The sequence below is a fragment of the Magnolia sinica genome, chromosome 6 (assembly GCF_029962835.1).
Source record: "Magnolia sinica isolate HGM2019 chromosome 6, MsV1, whole genome shotgun sequence".
Lineage (NCBI taxonomy): Eukaryota > Viridiplantae > Streptophyta > Magnoliopsida > Magnoliales > Magnoliaceae > Magnolia > Magnolia sinica.
In genome coordinates this window covers 62,656,416-62,668,833 of record NC_080578.1, presented here as the reverse complement: position 1 = coordinate 62,668,833, position 12,418 = coordinate 62,656,416, and the positions used below count along the sequence as shown (strand labels likewise).

Genomic DNA, 12,418 nt, shown 5'->3' with positions numbered 1-12,418 from the left:
ATGCACTATGAAAAACAAAGTTATAAGAGATGAAACCTTATCGATTCGAAGCCTCAAGAGAAAAGCCCTAGCCTTTTCTCTCTTCAAAACCCTTTCAAACCCTTAAGCACGTTTAACCTTTACCCTAATCCCGTTTATGAAAATTCACCTGTGGTGCAATGGGATTACCATGGTTGCGCGTGCGGAAGCTTGGTGGAGCTAAGTAATAAAGGTCATGTCCTGGGGGGGAGGACCTTATTGCCTACTTAAGCTAACATACGATTAAGCTAAGCAAGGAAATTAACTCTAATGCTTCCAAGCCAACAGAGGATCTAATCACATAAACTACAAATGATATGGCAATAACTAGTCTATAAACATAATAGTGAACATGTGTGTGGGGGATGTGCTAACTATCAATTCCTAACATTCATCTAATCATGCATACATATAATTAAATATTTAATCACATATGCATAATTAAACAAGTGCGCAAATACAATCCCAAACACAAGTATGTATAGTGGTTCGATTTCCCTACTCCACTCCCGGTAGATGCACTCAACCCGTGAGTGTACCGAATTTCACTATCGGAGGTTTGAAATCAGGTTGACCTCTAACCTTTACAATCCTATATAAGGATTGGCTCCAGCAAGAGACTTTCCGTAGTTTTCTATGGGCTAGCTACGAACCTCGGTCCTACACAAGAACCTACTGATGTACACTCCCATTGGAGGCTCTCGCAAGAGATAGAGACTTTAGTTGGTTTTCCTTAAGCTAACCAACAACCTCAGTCCTAATCCAAGGACCTACGTTTACTTCCGTCGAAGGCTCACGAAGACTAGCACGTACGCACCAGTGTCCGGTGGCCTACACAAGGACTTGATTTAGGCCCTACACAAGAGCTAAAATCCTACAAAAGAGCCTAATTGAGTTTGGGTCACAAACTCTTAGCCTCAAACTTACATAAGGAAAGAGAGTATCCAGACTCTTACAATTGACAACTTACTTGTCGGATTGAGCCCCTTTTGTAGCGTCGTCTCGGGTTGCTTGATTAATGCTCTCCCGTGCTTCAATCAGCTCCCCCGATCATACTGCCGATGTTTTTCCAAGGCTTTAGCTCCAAGAGCAAACACCTTGCATGTAGTGTGCTCCTTTGAGGTGACCAATGTGATAAGAGGTTAGTTGAATCACATACACTAATAGGAAGTTATAATTCTTATGGAATTCACCTAAATGGGTCTTCCAGAAAATTTAGACAATGATATATCTATAGAGATTGAGTCTTAATCTTTAGAAAATGGTGGAGTTCAAGCTTATCTTCAAGGTGGAGGTTGGAATCCTTATTAGACTTGCGATGCTCAAGGAAGGTGACTTAAAACTCATTGGTTTAGAGGCTTGGGATGAGGGATATAATCATGGAATCACCTAAGCTTCTATTGCACCAAAAACCCATGCAAATGCCGAAGAATTGAATGTACTTTGTAAGAAGTTCGAGTTCCAACGGTAAGAAAATGGGCAGATAATGGATCTGTCGATGACATCGATTGGTCTTCGATAGTATCGAGGTGAACCCTCAATGCCGTCGAGAAAATAAGATAACATGATTAATTCTTGCTAGACATATCTGAGTTACCTATTCGATGTCATCGAGTAGTCTTCGATGCTATCTGAGTTACCTATTCGATGCCATCGAGTAGTCTTTGATGCCATCGAGGTGAGCCTTCAATGCCATCGAATGAGGCCTCAATGCTATCAAAAAAATCAGATAAAATGATCAATTTTTACTGGACCTATCTGACTTATCTGCTCGATGCCATCGAGGGAATCTTTGATGCCATCAAAGACCCCTCGAAAGTCTATTGTTTTGTGTGTATAATTTCATGGCAGACTTGAACCTCTTCTAGCCTTACTTATCATGTTTCAATTAGTTTTCTAAGGCTAAGGGATAATCGACAAGGTTTTCCTATCAAGCCAAGATCATTTAAAGGCTTAAGGGTTGTTTTGGGTCAAGGGTTAGGGTTACCAAGGCACCTCATTTACTTGTTATTTGCTCATTGATGCTCTTGTCCTCTCGTGTCTTCGATCTTCAGCTTCCAAAGACTCAACTGACTACATGACACAAGGACTCACATAATTGACAAACAAGATGCACAAATCAGTACACTAACAAGTTACACATATATATTTAAGCAAAAAATGAAAATAGAAACAAATTGCGCAAAAACGCGGAGAACTGCACAACCCGTCGATCTGTCCAGTTGACAGATCAAAACGCTTTGATCGGTTGGGTCGAGTTGTCGATCAAAGTTTTCGATCCGTCGAAAACTCTAAAATCTGTCTAGAGAGTTTTCCAAAATCTGAATATTTTTTATATCCTTCGACCTCTCGACCAATCAATGGCCTGTGTTTTAGCATAGATTTTAGGTATCTAATCTTTAACACCACAAAGGATCCCAACAATTCAATCTCTAGATAAGTAGACTCGAAAGAGAGAGAAACCAAAGCAGATAAGGTGCGCCCTGGCCTCACCCAAAACAGTGAGGCCTGACCGTGGGGCTCACCTTGATATATGTATAGTATATCCATGCCGTCTGTCTGTTTTGCCAGCTCATTCTAGGGCATGAACCCAAAAATGAAGCAGATACAAATCTCAGGTGGACCACACTAGAGGAAACAGTGGTGATTGACCATTAAAAACTTCTTGGGGCTATAATCACCACTGTTTCCTCTAGTGAGGCCCACCTGAGATTTGTATCTGCTTTATTTTTGGTACAATATACTAAAATGATCAGAAAAAACGAATGAACGGCGTGGATATACTACACGTACATCAATTTGAGCCCACAGTCAGGGCCGCACTGTGTGGGTGAGGCCGTGGCCGCACCTAATCGTACGCGGATTGCCTGTGCCACCGACCACAGGAAGTTCCTGTTTGTGGAAGGTACGTGGGGGCCATAGAGATGCCCATGAGAAATCCACTCCGTCCATTTATTTCTCAGCCTCGCAATAGGACAGTAAGCCAAAAATCAAGCAGATACAAAGCTCATGTAAGCCACGAAAGGAAACAGAATGCTACCATTGGAAACTTTTTGGCAACAGAATGGATTGAACGCCTACCATTGGAAACTTTTTGGCAACAGAATGCATTGAACGCCTACCATTGGAAACTTTTTGGGGGCCCCCAAAAGTTTTGAATCAGGATGATATTCGTGCCTATAGTTTATTCCACAATTAATAAAATCATGAACGGTTTGGATGTCATATAAGCATCAAAATGGGCTCCAGGAAGTTTCAACGGTTGGCATTTCCATTCTCACTCTTTCCTCTCGTCTGGTGCACATGAATTTTGAATCTGCTTGATTTTTTAGAGTCCTATTATATTGTGAGGTTGAGAAACTAATGGACGGAGTGGATTTCTAACGGTCATCTTTGTAAGACCCCACATAGCTTCCGACCACAGGAACTCACCGTGGTCGGGGCACAGGCAATCGGCTTCCGAGAGAGAGAGAGAGGCGAAGAGGACTGACAGTGGGCGAAATGGAGGAGGCGGGAGAGCTGGAGGTGGGACGAATGCTGGTACTCGGAACGGAGGCGGCTTGCTAATAGGAGCTTCGTCAGCTTCCTTACCACCAGGTCCGGCAGCAGATTCCGCTCCAGTGATGCTAGCATCAGGCGCACGGTAGCGTTGTACGGGACTTGAATCAGTGCATCCATTCTCTCCCTCTCTCTCTCTCTCTCTCTCCCTCTCCCGTCGGTTGCCTGGCAGGTAGTAGTAGGTACGCCCTGACACTGGTTGGAATGTAATAGCTGGATTCTGTTAATAGCTCAGAACGGACATCAGTTGCGTGTAACCCCTCTTCCACGGAGCTCCAAGTAACCCAAAGCTCTGTGGGTCCCACCGAGATGTTCATGTGACATCAATTCCGTCCATCAATTTCGAAAGATCATTCTAGTCTGTGAGCTTAAAAATATGATATATCAAAAAAATCAACTGATGTACACCTTATGAAACACTAGGGATTGAATGTCCACCATTGACACCTTATTAGGCCCACAGAAGCTTTTCATCAAGATTATATTTGTGATTTTCATACATATGAGTGGAAATTACCTTATGAATGGCTTAGATGGCATGTAAAAATCACAGTGGATTCTCTGGAACGTTTCAATGGTTGCGTTTCCATTCTACTTTTTCCTATGGTGCGTCTGATTTGAGTTTTGAATCCGTCTCAATTTTTTTATATCAAATTTAACATAATTGGGTAAAAATGATGCACGGATCGGATTTTATAAGAAGAATTCAATGACCCCAACAGAGCATTGAGTTACACGGGAACGGTGTAAAAGGGTGACACCGCAGCTCGGGTCCACTCCTCATCCTCCAGGGCCTCCACCTAGCACGCGGCACAGACTCTGATATTCTATACTATTTATAGCACCTTATCCGATAGGACAGGTGGGTATTTGAAGCTTACCTTGAAATGGAATGATATTAACATTAGGGCCATTGGTTACGCCCATAAGCATAAGGCCGATTGTAGATTCGGAACTCCTGTATTTGAAACACTTGAATTTGAAATCCTCCTACTCCATTTGACACCCATGGTTTTAATCTAAAAGTAGCTATATATGGTATGTACATTCACAGGTGTTTGAATTTAATTACCAAACCAATTTTAATATCACTAATTAGTAAACTTATATAATATTTGACATAATGATTATAATAAGTACGTTAAAATATATGCTTTGCTCAAAAATGATGAAATTTTCAATTTCAAATGGGCCACAAGAGTAAGATCATGTCCGAGTGACTAACCAACGTTTTTTAATCGTTGATTTACATGAAAAATGTTTGAAATGTGCTGATCATCATATTAAATTAATTACAGTAATGTAATTGATAATTTAATGATTTTGGGATATCATTAGTGGGCCATGTGCCCAATAGAGTAATAGCTTAATGACACACATGTTACACATGTAACTAACTCTTAGAAGGACTTTAGATGTAATCCAAACTTTCATCGTAGATTTCAAACTCTTTCTTCCAGGGGATTTGAAACCCCTGGATTTAAAACCTCCAATTACTTCATAGTGTCAAACAGAGGAGTTGATGAAATCCTTCAAATCCCCCTAAAGTACCAATCAAACCCTAAGTTATAAGATAATAATTTTCATTTAGTTAGAGCGGGTGTGGCTTCCGCAGGTGGGATCCCTCACTGTGGGGCCCACCTTGATGTATATTCCTTATATCTATGCCATTCATCTCTTTTGAAAACTCATTTTAGTGCATGATCTCAAAAATGAAGTAGATCCAAATCTCAAGTGGACCATAATACATGAAACTGTGGTAATCTATCATTACAAACTTCTCATTGGCCACAAAAGTTTTGGATCAAGCTGATATTTGTGTAGTCTCTTCATCCAAGTCTTTGTGACCTCATCAACTGGTTGGATGGAAAATAAACATTTCGATGGCCCCCATGAAGGTTTTATTTGTGGGAATTCAATCACAACTGTTTCTATGGTATGGTCTACCTAAGATTTGGATCTACGTTATTTTTTAGATCATGCCCTATAGTGAGCTATCAAAATGGATGGACACCATGGATGTGAGGAACATGCATCACAGTAGGCCTCATGGTTAGGAATCTACCGACATGGGTTAAAGAAAGGAACGTGGAAAGGTTTTTACCTTAATTCATATTTCAATAGAAAATATTTAAAATTAATTATTTTTTAATTCTCTAATTAATAACGGTTTTTCATTTCAACCAAATATACGTCTCTCCCTCTCACATAAATATGCGATTAGAGGCAGCAATGACTGAGGTTTCAGCTGGACCTAAGCACGGACCTAGAATAGTGGGCCACAGCCCAAGACCAAGAAAATTAGTTTGATAAGACAAAGCTTGACCTAAAAATGAATAAAATCTTTATATCCGACCTAAATCTTCCCAATCTATCCATTGATTAAGTGGCTCACAGGTACATTAAAAAATATTTTAAAAAGAAAAAACAAAAACAAAAAACAAAATTTAGAGTGCATGGGTTACCTCATTGAAGATTAGAATGACATTTGTACAATATAAGACATAAGACATGTATAAAGTTGGGTTAAGCCAAGCTGGGCGACAACAAGCCAGGCTAAAATGACTTAGCTCAACCACAGCTAGGAAAATTGTTTGGACCATGCATGTTAATTGGTCCAAGCTCAGATCCAAAGGGAAATTAAGCACGCTGGCCACCCAACTCATTTCCGACCTTACTCACCACCCCTCATGAGAAGTATATAACTCAAATTTTAGTCGAAATGACGAATCCCACTTTAAATGATTCATAAACCAAAAACATGAGAAATGTGTAATTCAAATTAAACCGTCCAAATACTGGGCCCACTTTAGATAAATCATAAACCAACGTAAACTACTGAAATGTTATTTAGTTATTAGATTAATGAAATCATAATGACAGTTGAGGAGTTTTCTACGCTTCCCATAATGGCGAATTCTCACACCAACAAGAATGTGCCAATAGCTCAAAAGACTTCTAAAGTGTCGCCGATGGCCCAACCGTCAAAACTTCAACGATTTTGAGAAAATTATAGCACCAGAGGTCTAACCAATAGAGCAAGTAATGGTGAACATGATCAGACGAGGAAGACGCAATGTCAAGGTAGTAACAAATAAATGAAATATCACAAGTTCAGGCTAACCTCGTGAAGAAATTCAAGGCAATGCAAGAGATGATGGTAGTGGTAATCGACTTGAACGCCACTAGGGCAGTTGCACCACCAACCCACAAATCTATGGAAGAATCACAAGGGTCCATGGATTGTCTCCTGCCCAAAGAACTACATGACCGGACGAGAACAATGTCCCATGAACGCACACCCGCTCAGCCACTTCAAATCATGGGGAGAAGTTGTTTCAAACAATGTCCAACGCGCTGAGACGAGAGAGAAAGGGAAAGGAAATGGAAGTAAGTGCCCCGACTTTTTGCCGCCTTTGATGGCCATGGATTGCTCAAGGAGTACCTAGCACACTTCATCACAATGATGGAAAACTTTGCCATGATCTTCCAACATCGTCCAGGCTATTTGGGTTTACATTAACAGGACAACCCTTTCGATGGTACTCCACATTGTCGGCATGGTCAATCAAGACCTGGGAACCAATGCAAGACATCTTTATCACCAATTAATTCTTCTCTACAGAGAGAGGTGTCATTGATGATGGGGATTTTTTCCTCATGGCTCGACCGGTCGAGTGACTCGCACGACCGGTCGAGGGTGGTGCTTGACCAGTCGAGCAGCACTCGACTCAAAGTCCAGCGACCAATTGTGTTAATTCTTCCACGTTGCTCGACCAGTCAAGGAGTCTGCTCGACCGGTCGAGGGTCTGCTCGACCGATCGAGGACCCTGCTCGACCAGTTGAGGTTACGCAGATTCATGTTCGGATTTTATGCGAACTGCGTAAATTTGAGGCGGTTTTCACAGAGGTACGGAAAGGAGTTTATGGGTCCCTAGGGCTGTTCTAGGGAATATAAGAGAGTTTCCCAAAGCTTCGCAAGGGTTTGCTAAAGGGTTTAAGACTATCAAAGGTGTGTGTGTGTGTGTGTGAGAGAGAGAGAGGAAGCTTGTGGAAGAGAGGTTCTGCTCGTAAAGGTGATCTACTATGCACTCGACATCTTAGCGCTTCTACGTCCTTGTTATCGGTGAGATCTCTCCGTTTTCTTTATTCTTTTATTGTTTATCAACTCCTGCGTGAGTGAAGAAGGTTTGGTCCAAGAGAGGTGTGCTTGTGATCGGTTGTAACGTTCAACTTCATAGTGGATTGTTGCTCTGGATGAGGTCCCGTGGTTTTTACATCTTTGAGGGTTTTCCACGTAAAAATCTCTTGTATCGTGTGGTTTGTACTTTGATTTATTTCATTGCTTTATTAACCCATAATTCTGGTGTTTTTTAGAGGCTAGATCATAAGGTTTTGTGCAACGGCCCCCAACAAAGTAGTATCAGAGTCAGGTTCAGGTTGGTTGAACGGAGTGGGACTGGTTCTGAATTATGGAAGTTGGCTCATCAAGGATGATCAGTCTTAATGGTTCTAACTGGACCATATGGAAGGCTAAGATGGAGGACTTACTTTATTGCAAGGACTTGTATTCTCTGACTCAAGGCATATCAGCAAAGTCAAAAGGATATGTTAGATGATGATTGGAAAAAGTTGGACCAAAAGGTGGTGGTGTTTATTAGACAATGGTTAGACGACTCCGTATTCCACCATGTATCTACGGAACCTCAGCCGCTAGCCTATGACTGAAATTGTAAGGGTTGTATAAGAGGAAGACAGCCGGCAATAAAAATTTTCTGATAAGACGACTTGTGAATCTCAAGTTCAAATATGGTGGTTCTGTGGCTGAGCACATGAATGAAGTCAGCAATATATTGAATCAGCTCTCCGCTATGAAGATGGTCCTGGACGATGAATTACATCCTTTACTATTGCTTAGCTCATTGCCTGATAGTTAGGAGACATTGGTGGTGTCTCTAAGTAACTCCGCACCAGACGGAAAGGTGTTCATGGAACAGGTAACTAGTTGTCTCTTCAATGAGGAGACAAGGATGAAGTCTCATGGGTCTACTCAGTAAGAGGCCCTTGTGATATAAGATCGAGGGAGAGGAAATAACAGAAAGGGCGGGAAAGCCCAAGATAAATCAAGAGGCAGGTCGAATACCAGGAAGGATGTTGAATGCTGGAATTGTGGCAAGAAGGGACACTATAAGCATGAATGTTGTAATAAGAAGAACGACAAGAAAGGAAAAGGAAAGGAGAAGGAAGATGAATCAGACTCCACTGTTGTCGCTTCAGATGGCGACGTTGCAGTTATTCTTTTAGTAGACCACGATGCTTGTCTCACGGCTACGAGTTAGGACACCGACTGGGTGATAGACTCGGGAGTGTCATTTCATGTGACTCCACGTATGGACTTCTTCACAAGCTAAAAGTCAGGTGACTTTGAGACCGTGAAGATGAGAAATTCTTACATATTGAAGATTGTTGGGGTTGGTGATATTTATGTGAAGACCAATGTGGGCTATACATTGGTTTTTAGGAATGTGAGGCATATCTTAGACCTTTGCCTCAACTTGATGTCAACGGGAAGGTTGGATGATGATGGATATGAAAGTCAATTTGTTGGTGGGCGCTAGAAGCTCATCAAGGGTTCGTTGATTGCAGCCAGAGGAAAGAAGTGTTGCACCCTTTACAAGGCAAGTGTCAATGTATGCAAGGGTGGGTTGAACGCAGTGAAAGATTCAGCTATTGACATGTGGCACAAGCGTCTAAGCCACATGAGTGAAAAAAAGGCTTCAGCTACTAGCGAGGAAGCGGCTCCTTCTAGACATGACAGGTATACCTCTCAAAACATGTATTAATTGTTTATCAGGGAAACAACATAGAGTTTCATTCGTTAAATCTGCTTCTCATGTTAATAAAGTACATGCATTAGATTTGGTTTATTCTGATGTTTGTGGTCATATGAGAACAAAAACTTTGGGTGATGCATATAGGAGGGTTTGGGTTTATGCTTTGAAATCCAAGGACGAGGTCATTGGTGTGTTTAAATTGTTTCATGCTATGGTCAAGAGAGAGACAGATAGATCATTAAAGTGCATCCACACTAACAATGGTGGTGAATACATCGGTGACTTTCATGGGTATTGTAAGTCCCTAAGTATAAACATGAACAGACGGTTCCCAAGACCCTCCAGCATAATTGTGTGGCTGAGCGAATGAATCACACCATTGTTGAGAGAATCAGATGCATGTTATCCCATGCGAAGTTGCCCAAGACATTCTGGGGAGAAGCAATGCACACGGCAGTGTATTTAATAAACAGGTCTCCATTAGCCCCGTTGAATGCAGAAGTACCTAAGAAGGTGGGGATTGAATAAGATCCATCGTACAATCATCTCATTGTGTTTGGATGCAGGGCATCCGTTCACGTACTAAAGGATGAGAGGTCCAAGCTTGATATGAAAATCAGGCAGTGTGTGTTCTTGGGATATGGTGATGAAAAGTTCGGTTACAGCTTGTGGGATCTGACCGAGAAGAAGCTCGTCAGGAACAAAGATGTGGTATTCTTTGAAAATCAATGTATAGAAGACATTTGTAAGCCAAAGAAGAACCAGCCTAGTTCAAGAGAGCTAGAGGACATGGATTCGATGATTCCTCCCATGGTGCCTGATGACGGGGGAGTATAGCAAGGTGTAGAGGACAAGGAAGTTTCTAAAGAAGATGGACCGGGGGAGCAGCCCCCACTTGATCCACCTATTGAGCCACGGGTGAGGAGGTCATCTAGGGATAGACAACCGTACAAAAGATACTCGCTGCATGAGTATATTATACTCACTGATGGGGGAGAGCCAGAAGATTATTCTGAGGCCCTAGCCGACGAGCATAAGGGAGAGTGGTTGAAAACTATGCAAGAGGAGATGAGATCCTTACATAAGAACCACACCTATAATATGGTGAAATGGATATTGCGGTATCTAAGAGGCTCATCCAGGTTGAGCTTATGCTATGGTGACAGAAAACCTGTGTTAGAGGGCTACACAGATGCAGATATGGCAGGTGACATAGACTCCAGGAAGTCTACATCGGGGTTCATATTCAAGTTTGCAGGGGGAGCGACCTCCTGGCAGAGCAAGCTACAGAAGGTTGTAGCATTATTGACGACAGAGACCGAGTACATTGCAGTCACAAAGGCATGTAAAGAGATGCTTTGGATGAAGAGGTTCCTACAGGAACTTAGCCTTAAGCAGGAGCAACACGTGGTCAATTGCGATAGTCAAAGTGTTATACACTTGAGTAATAATCTAAGTCAGCACTCCAAGTCGAAGCACATAGAGATTCGGTATCACTGGATTAAGGATACTTTGGAACAAAGGGTGTTACAGCTTGAGAAGGTCCACACGGACGATAATGGGTCAGATATGATAACTATGGCTTTGTTCAATGACAAGTTTGAGGTTTGTAAAAATCGGGTTGGCTTAAAGAAGGTGAATTCCTCCTGAGTCGAAAAGGAGGAGATTTGATGGGGACTTTCTCCTCATGGCTCGACCGGTCAGTGCCTTGCACAAACGGTCAAGGGTGGTGCTCGACCAGTCAAGTGGCACTCGACTCAAAGTTCAGCGACCAATTGTGTTCATTCTTCCACATTGATCGACCAGTCAAAAAGTCTGTTCGATCGGTTGAGGGTCCACTCGACCGGTAGAGGACCCTGCTCTACCAGTCGAGGTTACGCAGATTCATGTCCGGATTTTGTGTGAACTACGTAAATTTGAGGCGGTTTTCATAGAGGTGCAGAAAGAAATTTCCTAAACTATAAATATGGATCCCTAGGGCTGTTCTAGGGAAAAGAAGAGAGTTTCCTAAAGCTTTGCAAGGGTTTGATAAAGGGTTTAGGGCTATCAAAGGTGCGAGAGAGAGAGAGAGAGGAAGCTTATGGTGTCACGCCCCAAACTCGGAAACTGGGCTCATAAAATTCTCGATTACTAAATCCGGTGCCGACAGCCTCTGTATTACCCTATTATCGGCTTCCAACGCCTATACACTAGATTTCGATCCTGGGATCCTACAAGGAGGATTTTTAACGTACATTTATCTCGTAAGAAGCATAACCAAAAGTTTACCCAAATCACAAAGGCAACATCATCATCACATATCCACTAATATAAACATTTAAATACAGTGCTGAAAGGAAAATACATATATCGAAAATCAAAACTCCAGAAGACAGCTGCACGCTCCAAGCTTAATGCTACTGCAACCTAATGCCACCTGCACGCATTTATCATGCATAAGCTTATAGGAAGCTTAGAGGGTGGTATAAGTGTGTGCGCAAGGTAAGTGCCAAGTATGCAATATTAGAGTAAGCAGAAATATTGGCAAGTCTATAAGTCATTCAATATCAGAGTATGCAATGCAATATATAAATCCTGACGAGTCCACGAATACCGTCAGCCGTATCTAAGCCATGGGATGCAAAAACATAATACGCCAATATCATATACTGAGGAAGTAATGTAGATCAGCGATGCAATGTGAAGACATAGTAAACCAAATATCATATACTGATGGTACAATGCAATATGCGGTGTGAATGAAATGACCAAACTAGAGTATGAAGTTAGGATGATAGTACGTAGTATCGCAAGCTATGGGGTCTATCACAAGAGACTTCTATCCAAACCAGTCTCATACCTAAATTTGGATAGCTAGACTCAATGTGGTAAACTCCTGATCTCAGGTTCGTCGCGCACCCCAACTGAAATCCTTGCGAAGGTACATATAATAAATTAGTTGCACACCACCAGCCTGAGTGGACAGTGAATGAATGAATGAATGAGTATGCAACTCCTACTCAATAAGT

General features: G+C 41.9%; 1 protein-coding gene across 8 annotated transcripts in view; it reads right to left on the bottom strand.

Moving 5' to 3' along the window:
• LOC131248807 ((S)-coclaurine N-methyltransferase-like) overlaps positions 1–3,780 on the bottom strand; it is a 58,936-nt gene extending 55,156 nt beyond the window's left edge. For 5 of the 8 annotated variants that reach the window (XR_009172467.1, XR_009172466.1, XR_009172468.1 and 2 more), the window contains exon 1: positions 3,510–3,780. Coding sequence is in view for 4 of the 8 variants with exons in the window: in XM_058249272.1 (XP_058105255.1) it covers positions 3,510–3,696 (187 nt within the window). In the remaining 4 variants the exon portion in view is untranslated. The remainder of the gene's footprint in view (positions 1–3,509) is intronic. The other 3 variants (XM_058249270.1, XM_058249271.1, XM_058249275.1) reach the window with 2 other exon arrangements.
• Between the last annotated feature and the right edge of the window lie 8,638 nt (positions 3,781–12,418).